Source organism: Diplotaxodon limnothrissa, linkage group LG18, assembly GCF_057381915.1.
Source record: "Diplotaxodon limnothrissa isolate DT_005_m linkage group LG18, D_limnothrissa_male_GT1.1, whole genome shotgun sequence".
NCBI classification, from domain to species: domain Eukaryota; kingdom Metazoa; phylum Chordata; class Actinopteri; order Cichliformes; family Cichlidae; genus Diplotaxodon; species Diplotaxodon limnothrissa.
Genome location: NC_140613.1, coordinates 20279869 through 20300180, shown reverse-complemented (window position 1 = coordinate 20300180; position 20312 = coordinate 20279869). Strand labels below are relative to the sequence as shown.

Sequence of the window (20312 nt, the reverse complement as noted above, 5' to 3'; positions counted from 1 at the left end):
AACAAAAATCAGCTAAAACCCAAGATTTCATCTGAATCCCTATGATAATAAATGAGGACTCAGTATAAAAGTGAAGCACAGCCAAAGCTTCGATATGCTTGTTTCAAACTCTCTATCAGTTAAAAACACACCATCAAAAAAACCAGAGTGTGTTAACATCACAACATCTCCCCAGGTTCAGACTTCAAAACTCACCTTGCTCTATGTACTTTCCAGATAATGCCCTCAAGGAGAGTTTGCAATAAACAACTTCAAAATACGGACCGCAATCTATAATCCATTCCCTATCTTTTACACACTGGTTTATCAGTAAAGCTCAGCAGTGCAGACAACAGAAGTGCTGCTCCTCTTTGTTGCTAAATAATACCCATTCAGCAAGGTTTAGCTATAGGGTCAAGCATACAAAGCAGGTTACTCCTGGGGAGCAATTAGCTCTCAGTCACACCAATGTGTGGTCATATCTCCTCTGACTTATATCTGCCACATCACTCTTATTGCCACTCTCACAAATCAGCAACCATGCTCCAACCAATCAATGGCTTACCTTGGGCTTGCTTTTTATGCTTTTCCTGTTTATAAATAATAATTCAGGAGAAAAGCAGCTTCGGCATAATGCAGGCACTAAGGAAGACAGGAAAATGAACAGGGGACTGTGTGTTGTCTAGTACTGTTTTGTTTCTTCACCTATATTTAGATGAATGCAGATTATTTTGAGAACTCTCCTTTTCATACCTACACCGACTCACAGGCTATTTGACTGGTTGCTTTAGATCTCAAGTTCTGCATGTGTTGAAATACCTATGAACCTGAACCTAAAAATATGCCCCTTTTGATAGTGTAATATATTCAGATTGCATTCATATTTATTCATAATATATACCCCCCACAGTATCACAAAGCTCTATATTCAAATTGTATACAATGAATCACTTTCAGCAAGAAACCCCAAGGCGGTGTTGTGAAGCAAGTTAAAATCCCTGTTCACAGGTAACGCAGTTAAAATGGGCTGTGCAGAGCCACTTGAGGCCGTCAACTCAAAATAAGAAGCAGACAGGTAAAACACAGGACACGGCTCACTGAAATCCAAAGTAAAATAAAAAGTACAGCAAAAAAAGGTATGGATAGTGCAGATACACACATCTCTCTCTCTCTCTCTCTCTATATATATATATATATATATATATATATATATATATATATATATATATATATATATATATATATATATATATATATATATATTAGGGGTGCAACGATATTCGTATCGATATTGAACCGTTCGATACAGTGCTTTCGGTTCGGTACGCATATGTATCGAACAATACAAAATTTGTAATTTATTTTATCAACTTTCCTTCTGACGATGCTGTCTGTGTTGAGCGCTCAGTGAATCTGTGTTCGACTACTCCGCCTAGGCTGCACTGTCCAGCGCAGATCCACTCAACACAGCGCTCAACACAGACAGCATAGTCAGAAGGAAGAGCGCAGGGCAAGCTAGCGAGACAGAAGTTAAGCTCTCCTTGCAACAGGCAAATTGAACCTCATTCAGATCTGGCGTTTGGAATTATTTTGGTTTTCATGTGACGTATGACCCTGAAGGTAAGCGAGTCATGGACTAAAGTAAAACAGTATGTTGGATGTGCCACGCAATGCTCAATTACATTGATGTGAACTAGTGTGTTAGCGCAGTTAGCTCGTTAACGTGTTGGCCGTCTAGCCCCATGCACGGAGCGATCGGCGGTAGCTCGTTAACGGAGATTTGCCGTGTTGTGGCGTTAAGGTCATTTCAACGAGATTAACCTGAAAGCACTAGTGGGAACACAACGAATATGACTGCACATTTACGCCGACATCATCCTAGTGCAAAGACAAGTGGAAGCAGACAAAAAAAAGCAAGCATGCTACTAACTTTAGCCGAGTCATTTAGACAGCTGTTAGCACATGATTCTCCTTATGCTGCTGAGAATATAGCCCAGAAGAAGCGGATAGTATAGCTTTTATTTTGGAAAGAGCCATTTCTCTGTAATAAACTCTCTTTTCCAAAGATGAGTGATTCCTCAATCAGATACAGGGCTTGCAATATCGCTAGCCCGACGTCCCGGAGCTAGCGATTTTTTCAGTCGGGCTACCAAAATCTATCTCTTCCCTGCCCGTCGGGCTATTGTAGGAAAAATATATGTCAATGCTTTTGCATTCTTTCAGAAATGTAGCTGGGTAATTATGTCATTGGCATCGGTGAGCCACTGTCAATATGTGACATATTGAAGTCGTGTTTGAATTTGCGCTTGTTTTTTTGCTTTCACTTTGCAATCGTGCGAACTGTGTATAGAGAGCGACAGCACTGATCTGTGAGTGATGATAATTTGTGCACCAATTCCTCTGACATCGTCTTATTAATCGTTAGCTTACTATGCAAACATGACAAGTGAAATCTCCTGCAGCAAGCTTAAACATGTGAGAGGTTGATCGCGCAGAGAATCGCTGAGCTTATGTGAGTGCGTGTGTAAAAGCAAAATAAGACAGGTCAGGGTGAAGAAGTGACAGCCAAAGAAAAGCTTACCACAAAACGGAGAAGTTATGACAAATCAGACTATAAGGCAAAAAGAAAGTGCAGCTTTATGGTTTCATGGACAAAAGAATTTCTGTGGCTGCAATATGACGAGCTAAATAACCAGGGCTGCACATAAGTGGTCCGCAGGTGCGCATTCGCTGTCAAAATAAAAAACACGCACAAGGGTTAGGGTTAAATTTAAAAACTGTACTTTTGAGTTAAAATATATATTTATAATTTTAATAAATGACAAATTAAAAAGGCATGAACATTTTTTTGTATCGAAAAAATATCGAACCGTGACACCAAAGTATCGAACCGAACCGAACCGTGAATTTTGTGTATCGTTGCACCCCTAATATATATATATATACTGTATAGATTACGTGAAGTACCCTCAGAAGGTCTGCTAGATGATGTTAATGCAGCACTACGGGCAATACCTACAACCACAATTACCGACACGTCTGGCAGCACAAATGAACCAGCTGCTAGTTAATGAGAGACACCCGGAATGGCTAACCGAAGGTCGGACGGTCCTGATCCCCAAGGACCCCAAGAAGGGACCGGTCCCCTCCAACTACCGACCAATAACCTGCCTCAGTACTACATGGAAGCTCCTGTCAGGCATCATATCGGCTAAGACGAACAGGCACATGGGTCAATACATGAGCGGGACACAGAAAGGAATTGGCAAGAATACCAGAGGCACAAAACACCAGCTACTGGTAGACAGAACAGTCAGCCGAGACTGCAAGACCAGACTGACCAACCTGTGCACTGCCTGGATTGATTACAAGAAGGCCTATGACTCAATGCCCCACAGCTGGATACTGGAATGCCTAGAATTGTACAAGATCAATGGGACCCTAAGAGCCTTCATCAGGAACTCAATGGGGATGTGGCGTACAACACTAGAGGCCAACTCCAAGCCCATAGCACAAGTCACCATCAAGTGCGGGATCTACCAAGGAGATGCTCTGTCCCCACTGCTGTTCTGCATAGGCCTGAACCCCCTCAGTGAGATCATTAACAAGACTGGCTACGGATACCGACTACGGAACGGAGCAGTTGTCAGCCACCTCCTGTACATGGATGACATCAAGCTGTATGCCAAGAGTGAACGAGACATCGATTCACTGATCCACACTACCAGGCTATACAGCAATGACATTGGAATGTCGTTCGGACTGGAGAAGTGTAGTCGGATGGTAACAAAGAGAGGGAAGGTAGTCAGAACTGAGGGGATTGAACTACCAGAAGGCAACATTGCAGACATAGAGGACAGTTACAAGTACCTGGGGATCCCGCAGGCGAATGGGAACCATGAAGAGGCCGCCAGAAAAGCTGCAACCACCAAGTACCTGCAGAGGGTCAGGCAAGTCCTGAGGAGTCAGCTGAATGGTAAGAACAAGATTCGGGCCATCAACACCTACGCCCTGCCCGTGATCAGGTACCCTGCTGGGGTAATAGGCTGGCCAAAGGAGGAGATAGAAGCCACTGACATAAAGACAAGAAAGCTCCTTACCATGCATGGAGGGTTTCACCCCAAGTCCAGCACCCTGAGGCTGTACGCTAAGCGGAAGGAAGGGGGCCGGGGACTGGTGAGTGTCAGCACCACAGTCCAGGATGAGACAACGAACATCCAAGAATACATTGGGAAGATGGCCCCAACTAACCGAGTGCTCAGTGAATACCTCAGGCAGCAGAAACCCAAGAAAGAGGAGGGAGACGAGGAACCATCATGGAAGGACAGGCCCCTGCACGGTATGTACCACCGGCAGATAGAAGAGGTGGCTGATATCCAGAAATCCTACCAGTGGCTGGACAAAGCTGGACTGAAAGACAGCACAGAGGCACTCATGGCACAAGCACAAGAACAAGCTCTGAGCACAAGATCCATAGAGGCTGGGGTCTATCACACCAGGCAAGACCCCAGGTGCAGGCTGTGTAAAGATGCCCCAGAGACAATCCAGCACATAACAGCAGGGTGCAAGATGCTAGCAGGCAAGGCATACATGGAACGCCATAACCAAGTGGCCGGCATAGTGTACAGGAACATCTGTGCCGAGTATAACCTGGAAGTCCCGAGGTCAAAATGGGAGATGCCCCCAAGGGTGGTGGAGAATGACCGAGCTAAGATCCTGTGGGACTTCCAGATACAGACGGACAAAATGGTGGTGGCTAACCAACCGGACATAGTGGTGGTAGACAAACAGAAGCAGACGGCCGTAGTGATCGATGTAGCGGTTCCGAATGACAGCAATATCAGGAAGAAGGAACACGAGAAGCTGGAGAAATACCAAGGGTGGTAATCGGAGCACTAGGTGCGGTGACTCCCAAGCTAGGCGAGTGGCTCCAGCAGATCCCGGGAACAACATCGGAGATCTCTGTCCAGAAGATCGCAGTCCTGGGAACAGCTAAGATACTGCGCAGGACCCTCAAGCTCCCAGGCCTCTGGTAGAGGACCCGAGCTTGAAGGATAAACCGCCCGCAGGGGCGTGCTGGGTGTTTTTTTTTATATATATATATATATATATATATATATATATATATATATATATATATATATATATATATATATATATATATATACATACATATATATATACATATATATATATATATATATATATATATATATGTGTATGTATATGTATGTATGTGTATGTATATATATGTATATATATGTATGTATATATATATACATACATATATACATACATATACATACATATATATACATACACATACACATACATACATATATATACATATATATATACATATATATATATATATACATATATATACATATATATATACATATATATATATATATACATATATATATATACATATATATATATATATATATATATATATATATATATATATATATATATATATATATATATATATGTGTGTGTGAGTGTTAATAACTGATTGATCCTTGAAACACGCACATCAGCTGTAGCAAACAGAGATACACACGTGCATGCTTGTGGATGTCCACACGGTGCCTTATATGCTCCTACACACACACACACACTCAACTAAATCCCAGCACACAACCTAAGGCATGTCAGGAGTCCTAATGACCTACGCCGTGTGTTTGCAAGGGTGTAAAAGTGTGTTATGAATTAGAAAGAGGAGAGGCAGAAGATGAACTAACGATGGCTGCTAATAATTACAGATCTGTAGCGTGGAGGAGTTAATGAGGAGCCAAAGCCTCCCATGATGCTCCAGTAATAATGAATGAGGAGTGAGAGAGTGGAAAGAGGGAGAGAGAGAGAGAAGGGTGGGAGATGTCAGTTTGAGAGGCTGCAATGCCCTTTGGTTTCTCTGCACTCTGGGCATGCCAACGAGAGAGCCTTCCCAGAGGAGACTTGTCTCCACACTAATGAAGATGTGACAGACCTCCGGTCCGTGACTTGCAGGGTATAGGGAAGAGTGGAAGGAGGATGAGGAAGCAAAGAGTGACAGCTCATATAAAATGAAAGGCGCTGAAAAGGTGAAAGGTTTGCAAGACCTTCAAAAAGAGTGAGACATTGTCAGTAGCAAAACTTATTAGACTGATAGGTGGTGTTTTTCAATTGGTTTATATGTCAGCAAAAGACATTGGGAAACTTGAAATTATATTTAGATAAGCGCTACGCGAATAACAGTTTCCCCATGACACTCAGACAAAGTAAAACACAATTATTACCCACCAGAGAGCTGGTGTAGCTGGGATCAGACGTGTCATCCTGCAGGTAGCGTGACAGACCAAAGTCGGACACTTTACACACCAAGTTGCTGTTGACGAGAATGTTCCGTGCGGCCAGGTCACGATGGACGTAGTTCATTTCTGAGAGATATTTCATTCCTGCAGAAATCCCACGCATCATTCCCACCAACTGGATCACTGTGAACTGACCATCATTTTGCTAAAGGACAGAGAGCAAAACAAATGAAAATGCAGAGCTTATGTCATGCCGTTGCCATGCTGTAAATGAGCAAAGCTGGAGGTCGCAGATTGCAGCAAAGGCTAATATAACCATTTTTAATAGGCAAAAAAATAATTACGCTGTTTCTTCTTACTGAATCATTAACACATGTTGACTTAAATTCATCACTCCACTTCCTCATTCAACGTGTACCGTAATCAAATTCGGTTTGAGTCAAGGCTGCTCAGTTGGATTCTCATCTTCTTCTGTAGCATGAGGTAAGCCTTGCAGCAGATCATTATTATCACAGCCATGGGGTACATGCTCATGGCAGATAACAAGAGGAGTCATGTTGTTATAGCTACATACAAGACCCTTATTTTGAGTTATCTTTGATTTTAGTTTTTCTTGTGCGTCCTTTTTTTTCTTGTTTGTTGGTTACACTTTGCAATTACAAAATCAACACACTGAGTCCCTGTCTTGCCTTTCAAATCCTTTTAATGTCCAGAGGAAGAGTATATTTGTATTAAATAAGCAAATCAGATTCCTGCAGCCAATCTTACTCAGTGTAGGTGTTAGAGCATTGTTCCATTCAAGCATACAGGCATCCATCTCTTTAAACTCCAAGAATGGTGCCCCTACCCCTGTGTGAATGCTCTGAAGAGCAAGCTTTGAACCCCAGAAACCCAGTAACAAATAAGAGGGTAAGAGAGATCGATGGAAACACAAGTCGGATGTGGCGGTTAGCAAAGCCAACTTCAAAGAACCCATTTAAACCCACCCTAGATCAAAGTGGAATAGAACACCAATCCATGAGACTGAAGCAGAAAAAAAGAGAGCTGAATATTGATTAAGCTGTATGTCCGCTCAATCCTGACTATAAAAGAAAGAGTGAAGAGTCCATTAATAGCTCCAGGCATTAAATTAAAGGCTGATAAAGCTAGCCAGTGTGGAAATTTTCAAATTAAGAATGACTGAAATCAAGTTCATTGTCATGAAACATATTCTCCGTTGGCACTGGACAGATTAAGAAGGCTCATTCCAATTTGTATTAGGAGGGATTCTTAGCATGAACTCCTTTAGTGGGATTGCTTTACAATTTACTTCCAATTAGCTTCTCAGTCTCAGATTTTCAAGCTTCCATTTAACTCACACATGGCTTCAGATCTCGTCATATAGCTGTTTGCAACTTTGTGTGACACAGTACAAGCATTAAAAAAAGAAAAATCACTCACCCTGAGGAATGAGTCAAGGGCGCCATTCTCCATAAACTCAGTAACGATCATAACTGGACGGCTCTTTGTGACTACACCCTCAAGACGGATAATGTTCGGGTGGTCAAACTGGCCCATGATTGATGCTTCAGACAGGAAGTCCCGCCTCTGCTTCTCCACATAGCCCGCCTTTAAGGTCTTAATGGCTACATAGATTTCCCTCTTGCCAGGTAGCTTCAAACGGCCCTTGTAGACTTCCCCAAATTCCCCTAGTTTGAAAGAGAAAGAAGAGTTTCCTCATTTCCTTCTGTTAGCAGAAAAAGCCTTTACACAAAAGCAGAGTTAATCAGATCATAAATTTCACGTCTGTTTTTAAAGTTACCTAAAGTGCTTTTATAGAGCCTGTTATGTCTTGCTATCATATAATACAGTATGGCTCTTCTGACACACAGCATAGGCTGGCAAGTGCCTTTATATTCCCCCTATCAAACAATACCAGGCAAGCACTGTCTGGCAAATTTCTGGAACCCATGTGATTAATTATCACCACCTTGGTGTCCTGGAGAGACAACACATAGTGAAATCAACAAAAACAAAAACCTTTAATTAGCTGATCCCACTGCATCCTTATCCCTATTGTATCTCTGTCACTTCCTCACACCTAGCTTGCTGAGGCCGCCTGTGCTCCAAAGCTACTCCAGGCCCAGCAACATTACCAGGGGTATTTTAGCCTCCATATGAACCAGCATGTATGATGTCAGTGTCCTCTCGGCTGTAGAAAAGATGTGTTCGATCCCAAAGAAAGGGACATGTACCAAAAACACATGCACATACTGAACTTAAGTTTAATCAGAATTCACTTGAAAGCAATCAGGACCTAATTATGTAGTTGTAATTTTAATATACAGTTTAATAATACATAAGAGGTCATTCTCAAGTTAAGAAAAACAAAACAAAACAAGGACAGGAAACAAAATGTCTGCACTTTTACATGTAAAGTAAATGGGGAAGAAATGATGCAAGGGCTGAACATCATCAAAGCCAAAATCAACAAGATCCAAAAACACAGAAGCACAAAGAAAAGGCAGAGAGGGTTGAGTTATTTCTAATGACATTATGTCCCTGGGTAGGTGGCCTATATACTGCTAGTACACTTGACATAGGCCCTTGACATGTTCCCATCTGAAGTGGCTGCCAGAAAGGTTGTTCTTCATGACCTTGAACAGATTCAGGTTTTTATATGACATACAACAACTCAACAATCCACATTTATCTGACACACAGACACAGAATACAAAAGCATGCATGCACGAAGATTTGCCATACCTGCACCAATGACCTCCTCTATTTTGACAGTAGAAACATCTATCTCCTTGGCAAATTCTCGTACAGCTTCGTTTGGGTCCTCGTAGGTGAAGGGGTCAATGTAGATCTTCATCCCCGGAGAGCCTGAGAAGTGGGTCGGGCAGCCCAGTGGGGAGGGGCAGTTAGACATGTCGGCTCGCAATGAGAGTTCTAGAACAACCAAAGTGCTCAGTGAGCTTTCCAGAAGATGAAACTAGTCTTTTGGGGTCTTGAGCTAAAGGTTGGTGAATTCAAATAACCCCCAAGTGTTAGCTTAAATCACAGAGTCACAGCATTACTTATAATCACTATAAACTTTTGATCGCTGCAAATGATGATACCTTCATTTGCTCTATTATCCATGCTTAGAGACGGGCCAAAGCACGGCAATGTGTAAATTAAAATGAACGTGTACTGAACACATCAAAGAGTGTAGGTGGAGAATTAAAGGAACTGGCTCCAAAACATGTAGAGGCAGACAACAAAATGGTGGTGATTCAGTGCTTACGAGAGGAAAAGAGCTAGAGAGAGAGAGAACGAGACAGAGAGACAAAGAGAGGGAGGGAGATTAAGGGATAAAGGAACAGATGAGGGAATATAGAAAGAGTAAATGTAGACTTTTTTTTCACCCCTTTATCCCTTACCCTAGCAGTATCTGCTCTTTGATAGTGGTAGAACCAATTTTCCTGCAATCTTTCCCTATAGGAGCTCATAAAGAGATAAAGCCGCTACGCTATCAACTAGCTTTTTATGCCACTCTACAGTAGGTGAGACCAGTTCACAGACTGGCGATGTTTGCAAAAAAAGAAGTACAGCTTTTCTGTGCCGACAGGCTAAGTAAAACACTTGTAAACAAATTCAATATGCTGCCACAAGATGGACAGCGAGCAAGTAGACTTCAAATCATCATTTTTGCAGCTACACCCAAGGGCAGCCTTCTTTCTCAGAGCTGTTTAGGCAAAATCTTTGCAGCCATGATTGGAATAAACCCATCTCCATCAAGTCAATTTGTGCCTAGCCCTTTGCATAAGCCACAGAGAAGGAGGGAGGAGTCTCAGGAGACAAAAAGAGAATAGGGTCTAGTCCTGGGATCAAGGTGCCTCACCTTGCTCTTGACTAGAAGCTGATTCTAGTTACCACACTAATTGCTTTGGACCCTGTCTGTGTGAGTGTAATTGCTCATTAGAGATTCCATACAGACTGGATTCAAGTTAATCCATCAGAGGGTTTACAGCTTTGCATTCCATAAAGTCATTCGATTTACAAATGTCGCCAAGCTGCTCACTTAGCGGCACCACTGGGTAGGACTCAAAATCTCAGTGGGGAGCACGCAACAGCAAGCTTATGGCAGCACGCTCACACTCAAAATCTCAAGCTCTTGTGTGCACATACCTCCAAAATAAATGTACAGCCATTACTTTCTAATTCACAGTCCATAGCCCATTTTTATGTATAATTTAAAATGCAAACAGTTTATCGTCCTCCCTGTGGCACAGCCCTGGTTAACTGGACTCGTCTTTTTATGGCCACTGGATAAAAAATAGATTCCTACTTTAATATTTCATAGGCTCTCCATCTGAGAGTACGAAGCAAATGTATCCAGAAGTCATTTCTATTTTGGACCAACATATAAAACAACAACTCTGTCAGGAAAGAATCCAAGGCTGCCACAGTGGCTCACGGACACGTGCGTACCACAACAGATATAAAGCTTAGATTAATATAATAAATTAGAACAAAGTTTATGACATAATTGTCCAAACGGTTAAGTGTACTCAGACAAATTTCCACTCTGGTGGACAATAAAGTTGATTCTATTCATTTCTATTAGCTGGCAGGCGTAATAAGTTACAGTGTACTGCAATGCACTTAACCATGTTATTTTCACCAATGTCCAAAATTTAGCCTGCTATTAGTCTGTCCCGGTCGTTTACGTGATGGTCCTAATGTATCCACAAATCAACTGCAGAGCCGTAATGCTTACATTAATCTATTACTGGCAATGGCTACAATCAGATTACTGGTTTTACTGCAAACACTTTATATATTGCCCAAAGACAAACAAAAATGTCTGCGAATGAAATAGTAGCTCCATAAATGCTCATCTTTTTAAGTTAAAAGGGAATGTTTCATACATTAGCCTGTCACCAAGGAAACATAATTTCTTCTAATTCCCTTTGCCTGACAATATTTGTGATTTCACTATATAGCATTTAAATACTTTATGTGATTTATGTGCAGAGCAATATATCCCTAGAGTGTTTTATGTAGGTCTAAGATGCACACTAATCTACTCCGTGGCTCTAAATATAATGAGCTGCATTTCCGTCCTGAATATTAACTAATTATCCATTGTTTGATGTCAGAAACGTATTTGTCAAACACACACTTATTATTTATTGGGGCTTATTAGTATGCACATAAGAGATCTACATTTTGTATGGAGTCACTAAAAAAAGAAAGTGAAATGTTTGTGGGGATTTTTTTCAGGCCTTTTGCAACTCTTTTGGTTTTCCTTGAAAAGTTTGAAAAGTGATGAAAGGTTCACCCTGTTAATTATAATATTTTAACATATTTAGGATGAAGAGTGAACTTGCACATATAAAGGAAATATGCAAGAAAAAAAAGGAGTATAAGCATATTTTATATCCACCCATAATTAACTAGTTCTTTTCAGTGAGTTTCCATTGTCATCGGGTGTGAGCACCAGATGTTGAAGCGCAAATAACATCTGCAGCTACGGGGCAACAAGTACGGTCTGAACATTTGTAATTTAAAATTTGTTGGTAGTCATGTGGAAACATGAGGGCACAACACAGACATTTAGTACTTAGAAATGTCTGTTAATTTGTTTAGATGGGTTGTCGGTGTGAGTTAAAGGCTAAAAGGAAATGTTTCCCTGAGAGAATCTGCAAATACTTAGTGCATGGACCTGAGTGCATGGCAGTGCAGTAATGAACTTCTATGATTCCTTCACTTTTTATATACTGTTATAGATTTAATTAGGAGATAAAAGTATAGAATTCTAATGTTTATTCTACGCTTGGTAACTCCCAATAATGCTGTGAAGACATGTTTTTAGGAATATGTGCAAAAGGAGTACATGAAGTCCTAGTAGCACACTTAATGTCAGGACAGAAGCTGAACCATGGAGTCACAGGAACACAGCAGGCCCCTGTGACAAAACTGTGGCTAGACATATGTGGAGGCAAATATCAACCCATTTTTAAATCTGAGTGCTCCAAGGAACACAGTGGCCTTAATAATCATGAAATTGAATAATTTTGGAACCAGCAAGATTATTCTTAGAAATGTCTGACCAAACTGAGACAGAGGGAGAAGGGCCTTATTCAGAAAGAACCCACTGATCAATCAAGCAGAGGCTTGGAGGTCTGCTGCAGATAAGAAACCTGGGAAACCTGCTGTAGGATCATCATCTCAGTAGAAGCACTGAGATCATGTCTTTAGGTCTTGGGGGCTGAAAAGAAGCCAGTCTGAGTCTAAGCCATATGACAGCTGCTTTGAGATTATTGAACATCAGTTAAATGCATCCAGCAGCATCAGGAATAAGTTTATCTCATCTGATGAGACAGAAATTGAACTCAGTGGGTAGAACTCCAAGCACTATGGCATGATTTCCTGTCTAATAACATGTCTATGGCTATGGAGATAACAACACAGTGCTGTGTGGTGGCTTCTTGGGAACTGTTATAGGAACGCTGGTCTGAATGGAAGAAAGGAAGAATAAGTATGAGTCAAATTAGAATAAAAAATGCAAACCATGAGTAGCCCAGCCAAAGGTCATACTTAGACAAAATAGAACTTTGTGGAGAGGCCTGATGATGGCAGTTCACAGATGCAATCCAACCTTTCAAACTGCCCAAAAACACAGGTTAATAAATATTTTAGCAACTTAATCAGGAATGATCTTTTGATTGTTTTGAAAGAGAAAACTGCAAAATAGTTTTAACCATTGAATAAATCCACTTAATTAACTTAAACAGTGTACACAGTGATGATACTGTACATGACAACAACCACTGAATCTGATGGGGTGATCGCTTTAAGCCACAGCAGCAGCATTTGACTTGTGTTCACATGAACATCACAAGCAGGAGTTGGTGTAATGTTAAAGGTCTGATTTCTTGCATAAGCATGACCATCAGGCTGCACCACTGAATTTACAGTATTAGCAACGTCTGTCTTGAGGTGGGCTGCAAATGAGGCGATATTATGAGGCAACATCTGGAGGAGCTGACAGCTGGGTGAAAGCTGGCAGGCACATTTTTTTGGAGGATCACCCAAAGCAATTGTTTGAGTTGGTCTATTTTATTGCTGCACTGAATACTGCAATTACAAAACTGCCAGTCAAACCTTGACAGAAAAGCAAAAAACAACAATGCATCACAGGGTGGGGAAAAACCTCGTGTGCGTTGGCATTGTGAAGGTTTCCTTATTAGCATTTGATTTTGTATCCACCTTAGATCCTTCATTTGATAATTAAGGCCGCAAACAACTGTTATCTTTTATTTTCATGACTTATGTTAATTACAGTGCATCCCTGACTGTGGCAAAACTGACTCCTCTGTCCAGAGCAGTTTTAATAAGCCCCAAGCTACCATTCTCGTAGCTTTGACACAAAGTAACTGTGTTGAAGCCATTTGCTGTGTCAGGCTCAACAAAATTCAATCCCCTTGAGTAAACCCTTTCTCAGACTGCTAGGTTGGCAGTACATAAGGCTTTCTTTGACGCACCAATTTACACACATTTCTTTTGTGCATGTGTGACTGAGTGTTTGTCAGAGGTTATATGTGTGTCCCTGCAGGCTACTTCCCCTGATCAGTCAATGCCCAGGGAGTGCTTAAAACACAACTCAGTCATGGCTATCGTGCAGCCCTAAGAGATGTCAGTCAATGTCACGGTGAAAAGTAGAACCACAGACACTTGCTACATAAATTTTCCATATCTTTAATGCATTATTATTCATTTTAAATCCCTTACATTATTAATTATAGTCCAACAGTAGAGGAAAAGATAGATAGATAGATAGATAGATAGATAGATAGATAGATAGATAGATAGATAGATAGATAGATAGATAGATAGATAGATAGATAGATAGATAGATAGATAGATAGATAGATAGATAGATAGTAACTAACCAGTAACTTAGAGCAGCTGTAAGTAATAGAGCAGACTCACCTCTTCCTGTTGTGTAATGTTGCAGCTTGTCACTGTACACCGCCTCCTTGGAATATGCTCTTTTCCTATAACGATGCAATGAGTGTTGGGAAAGGAAAGACAGAGAGCGAGGGGGAGGGGTGCCAAGATGAAAGAGGTAAACATGATCTTATTACTTTTGGTGTTTTTGTGTACCGGCTGAAAATGACGTGGCTGAAATTGAATCAGCTGCAAAGGGTTAGAAATGGCAAATGAAGTTTATGAAAATGAGCTGATTTTTAATTAGACCTTGATAGGATCTCACTCCTTTTCATCTGTCTCCTCTGCCTCAGCATCAAAAGAGCCTGGCCCATTTGATGAACACTTTACTTGCTCAAACTTGCACACAGCCCTGCAGAAAATTTGACTTTCATATATCTAAAGTGGAGCAAGATGTGAATGTGACAATGTGACAAACCGCTGCAAAATGAAATTGGCTTAACGGGGCAAAGTAGGAGATGTTAAGTTCTCTAAGGAATTGAGTATTCCATTTCAAATGACAATTTTGCTTTCCCGTTCCATCAAATTCGTGCGTGCCTTTACTATTCAGTATGCCTGTCATTGAATCAAGTGATAGTCTTGCTGCACTAATAAATGATATGTGACTACATGTAGGGCACGTTACACGATAAGTTCCAAAGCATAATCAGCACCAGTTATGTTTCATAAATGTTTTTACAGAAGATTACAATAAATGTCAGGAATTTTAGGAATCTTACGCACCACTGAATTTTATTTTTACATAATTAATACAGCAAATGACACAAACCGTATATGCTGAGAGTCTGGTGGAATTTTACCTGCAATGTTGCCACCTATTGGATTTTTTAGTACGTATTATTAGCGACAATGAGAACCAACGTGGCATACCGAATGGTTTATGCCCTATGTGTATATTTTTTGCAGTTCCAACTTCCTTCAAAACAAACTGGGAGCTTGAAAAGAATCTACAGTTTGAACGATGTGACACATTTTTCAACATCTTCTTAGTGTATTACAAAAGACAAGATAAAGGAAAATCTGGTTACCTGCTGCAAACAATGGAGATAGCAATAAGGGAAACAATGAAGACCACTCCTGCTGCTGCTGACCCCGCAATCAGAGGAAGCTGTTCCCTCAGCTCAGACTTGAAGTCATCTGGGTTGCACAAAGACACGACAGACAAGCAGTGAGAAAGGCTTAGGTAAGGCATGAGAAGCATGTCTGTGTTTATGTGGTGCTGTGTACTTATGCATGTGTTTTGGCAGGAGAAGAAAAAGCAGAGCAGAATGGTTAGACTGAGTTTACTGGTGGATAAAGGAAACACAGAGATCTCTCTGCTGAGATGTGCTGACTGGAATCCTGTGAGCATTTGAAAGACTGACAGACAGGTGGTGTTTGATAAATCAGAAGAGAGACAGAGAGTGAGAGAAAAATCATAAAGCTGGTTGTGAGAAAGAGCGAGGAGGGCAGCTCGCCTTCTCTGTTGCTATAGCTGTCTGAAAGGTGCGGACAAGAAAATGCACCTAGGAATGTTGTTTCTATGGTGTTGAAAGGAAGTCATCCTCTGCCAATCACGCACATATAGCCCAAACATGTTTTTGACTGTGGTAGTTCAGGGGACAGAATAAATGCCTGCTTAAAAATACCACACAGCAGAATCTTTTGGTTATCTATTTGCGAGCATGTCTTTCTGTGACTTTGGCATCAGCAGACACTGTAGTTAAAGCAATGCACGATTTAGCATGCTGCAGGCAAATCAGCAGCTTCTAAATCCAATCCCCCGTGTAGAATGGGCCCATTGGATTAAAGTGATAAAGTGAGAACTAATGCATCTTCGAAGCAGTGTGAAAGCTGCAGTATATGTGGAAACTGGATGTGACAGGAATTGCTCACTCTTTCAACTCACACATTTATCAAAGGAAGGAATCAAGGAAAGAGTAAGAATGCTGTTCCAGCTACTCAAACTTTTAGGGTAGTCTTCTTGTTCTCTTTCAGTGTATATTAGATGTGCGAGGTCCCCCCACCTGCCCACCACGCGCCCATACGAGAATGTTGACTTTTCTTGACAGCCAAAAATCACAGAGACACCTCTTCTAACAGCAAATACGCTCCCATTACAATCAGTTAACTCTCGAGGCCTCAGCCAATTAGAGAATTGTGGCATCAATCACATAACCAATACTCCAATCACTTGTTTTCCGTCACACCTTACTTTGCGCCGTCGCTTTTGATTTGTTTGATTGTGTGTTTGCGCATCCACTGGTGGCAAAATGACACCTCGTGGAGGTGAATGAAAACGTGCTGACGGGAAGAGACAGGAGATTATATGTTTTGCGAAAAATGACGTGGAGTGCCTCTATTGTCTTCATGGGGCAATGAAGCAGGTTTGATGGGGGGGTGGGGGGGTGGGGGGGGCTGGTAGAGGCGGAGGCGGCAGAGATGTGGGTGTTGTTGCCGGCAGTCCTCTGGCGTGTTGCTGCTTGCTTCGACGAATGCCGTGCTGTGGCAGCCAGCCAGCAGATGAACCCTAAGCTGTGCTGGTGTGGGCGAGCATCAAGTATGCGCATGTATGTGCTCACATTCACTAGTATGGTTTCATACGCAAGGAAAGCTGATGCGGAACTATTGGGGAGAGTAAATGGGGCAGTGACTGTGCCACATCTGCTCTGCACACAGGTAAATAGCCACAATGATTGGCTTAATTACCATCATCATGCTTCCCATCTTCCCCTCCCTCAAGATCATCACCATCTCATTCATTGTAATCTTTGCTGTTTAACAGCGAGTCTGGAAATGTCACTCCTGTCTTTAATGTATTTTGAATTATGGCCAAATAAGCATTGTAGGCTAGCCATCAAGTACGGTACAAAGAGTGGAAATCTTATGCAGAACATAAAAACGTAGGAAAGGCAATTATAAGTTCATATCTTTCTTTTTGTTGCTATTTTTGTTGCCTTGCGCTTATGAAAACCCAGCAGAATACATCTTGACTGAGCCATGTGATTTTCCAACAATTTAACTGCCTGGCAGAGCTATCAACTCTTTGCAAGCACGCCTTCCTGCACATACACAAATGAACCCCAGCCTTGCCAGTTCACCAGGTGTTACCGCCCATCTTCAGCCCTTTCTCTCTCCAACAACCCCCCGCCATGCATGGCAGAAAATTTCTCTCATCAACTACTAATCACAGCTACGCATTCTGGGACAACTCTCCAGCAACAGAAGGGCTGGGTGAAAAACCAATTAGCTAAGCATTTTGGATCAAGCACAGTTAGTTGCACAAACAAAAGACACTCGGTGTTCAACGTATCCGAAGCACCCACACACACTCAAACCTGACTGTGAGGGAAATTAATTTAGCTGTAGAAATAGGAAGCGCAATCAAACATTATGCCTCTCCTCTATCTCACTTACTAATAATAATGCAACAACAAATACAAAGAGAAGAACGTCTGAAAAAGAAAAAAAAGAGAGCTATTGTGCATGAAACGAAACAAACGAGACAGAGAAGGATAGAGCGAGAGGGAAGGAGAGCTGTTTCTCTTGGCTCTGCAATCCTTACCATCTGTGAGGGTTTGGAAGCACATCTTGCTGCTGTATTTGCCAAAGCCAGCCACAGTCCGTGCGCGCACCTGTACCACATAGACTGTACCCGGCCTGAGGGCCTCCACACGCGCTGTGTTAGTTTGGCTCCGCAGGATAGTGGAGTTAATCTCTGCATGGTCCTGAAAAGAGCAACGATCACAGGCAGCAAGTTAGAGATAACTTCATGAGAAGATGTCAGAAGATGAAAGGATTAAATCACACCATGCAGAATTCAGAAAAGTCCAGTGTTGGCAAGTTTGAGATACAACAACCAAGTTTATGATGGAATCACGTATTCTGGTAATAGTAAGGAGAAATGGTCCCGAATTTAAAAGAAATTTTAAGTCGCATGTTACAGGAAATGCACTGTGCTTCTGAAAAACATCAGTGACAGAGAAAGAATAGAAGTCGATATAGAGAAGAGTAGATAAACAACAGACAGGAGCGACGAGGCAAAAGCTCTCCTTAAGGCTTCGGTGTGAATGCTGTATTAAACAGACAGTGGTAATATGTTTGTACACAAGTTTTTAAAAAGGCTTCAACCAGTTTGAACTTCAAATAAAATTTCAAACCGCGACAGAGCACGTACGCGGTCTAAAACACACTGTGTAAAATATAAAAGCATTTATACAGTTACACGCATGCACAATATTGTAATTAAAGGCAATCGTTTCTTGCGGTTTACAAAGAGAAATCGCTACGTCAGAACATTAAAAACGCCACTGCGTGGTTTGTCGCTTGTGATGTGCTTCATGAGGTAATTTAATTACTGCAAGAAGTTTGAACATTTGATCCTCAGTTTTGTTCTTTGAAGTGGGTTTGCTTTTGTTGATTTATTTTTATTTATTTATTTTTTCAATCCAATTCCTCTGGCAGTAAGTATTTTACTTGTTTATGAAAAGGAATAGCTTAAAAATTCTTGCACGTCCCATGCAACATTCAATTTAAGGTGTTTCCCCTCTATTTTTTGTATTGATTTTTGAATTGGAATATCTATTTAGGATAGAAATCCAGTGGTGAAATCCAGCTTTTGTCAGCTGAGACAACTGGCAAAAATAAAAAAACATTCTGCAGAAAAGTCACTTTGAAACATGAATCCATGCTTTCATCACAACTCGGTTGGATTAGTGTAATTCTTTATATGTTGGTGTCGTCTTCAGCTGGTGCAAAATGCTGCAGCCTGACTTTTAACTGGACCACAGAAAAGAGAGCATATTACCCCTGTTTTATCCTCCCTGCCTGTCCATTTCGGAGTTCATTTTAAAATTCTTTTATTTGTTTTTTAGGTGATTAAATGGCCTTGCCCCGCCCTACCTCTCTGAGCTGCTGCACTTGCACTGCCCTTCCCCGTCGCTCAGCTGACCAGCTGCTCATGGATGTGCCGAGGAGCAGAGGCTCAGAGGGGACAGGGCTTTCGCCATAGCAACTCCCAAATTGTGGAATTCATTGCTGTTTCTTATTAGACGGGCCTCTTCACTGCTAATCTTCAAAATTCGTTCTTAAGATCCACGTCTTCGGCTTGGCGTTTAACGCAGTTTGTATATTATTCTTTTTTTTATCCTTTTGTTTCACTCATGTTTAATCCTATCTTGTATTCTACTGATGCTTTTATTTTGCGTTTTAGTATCAATTCTGTTTATTTTATGTTTATCTATTTATTTATTCTGCGTACTTTTATTTTGTAGCACTTTGGTCAGTGGGAGCAAAATATATAGAAATGAGGGGTGGCTGAAGATTTTTGCACATTACTATATTTTCACTCTTACAGAGGCAGTCTGCAGTCTGCTGCAGTGTAGTCTGGGACTTGCTTTAGGTATCTGCTATTGTGGATCAGTAATGACTATGGCCTGTCACCTTCCCATAACCCAGAGTGAATATGACAGCCAGAAAATAAGACTGCACCTACACAACCCCCACCACTGCAAGCTGCTGATAGCTAGATGCTGACAGAAGTAGAGAAGGAAAAGGGCAGCTCAATGCAAAGGGGCCAATTTCCCTTGAATTAGTAGTGCAGTGTAAATATAGGCAACTTTTTCTTAAGTGTAATGAGTAAACTCATTTCCAAAACATGTATGAGTATGCAGAGAAAACTTGAGAAAAAAAAATGACAACACTATGGAGTAGAAAAAAAAATAAAGGTAGAGAGGGAGGGGGGAGATGGTAGGAAGCGATAAGAAACTCGAGGCAGAAGGAACCCACATCAAAATCATTATCCAATCTTATTGGTGTAATTGAATCATTCCAGTTGCTCTGTCATTGAGCAGACGAGGTAAACACAGCTATGAAATCTGCCCCCCCACATAATAACGTGAGCAATCACATTAACTCTTATTGGACACTCTGAGCTTGATGAAGACAAATGTTTGGGCCAGGGATGGGAGAGCATCACACCAACAGGCTTTCGCTCTATCTCTGAGAGAAAAGAGATATTTATAAACGCAATGCTGGATGTAACTGGTTTAGAGAGTTTAATCATTTCACAGACCT

General features: G+C 41.3%; 1 protein-coding gene across 2 annotated transcripts in view; it reads right to left on the bottom strand.

The window, feature by feature from the left end:
• Positions 1-20312, bottom strand: part of ephb1 (EPH receptor B1) — a 177445-nt gene that overhangs the window by 18792 nt on the left and 138341 nt on the right. Inside the window, exons 7-12 of one of the 2 annotated variants that reach the window (XM_085378230.1) lie at positions 17803-17965; positions 15287-15395; positions 14241-14305; positions 9021-9209; positions 7716-7963; positions 6265-6480 (exon numbers count right to left, since the gene is read on the bottom strand). In XM_085378230.1, coding sequence (XP_085234356.1) covers positions 6265-6480; positions 7716-7963; positions 9021-9209; positions 14241-14305; positions 15287-15395; positions 17803-17965 — 990 coding nt within the window. The remainder of the gene's footprint in view (positions 1-6264; positions 6481-7715; positions 7964-9020; positions 9210-14240; positions 14306-15286; positions 15396-17802; positions 17966-20312) is intronic. The other variant, XM_085378231.1, reaches the window with a different exon arrangement.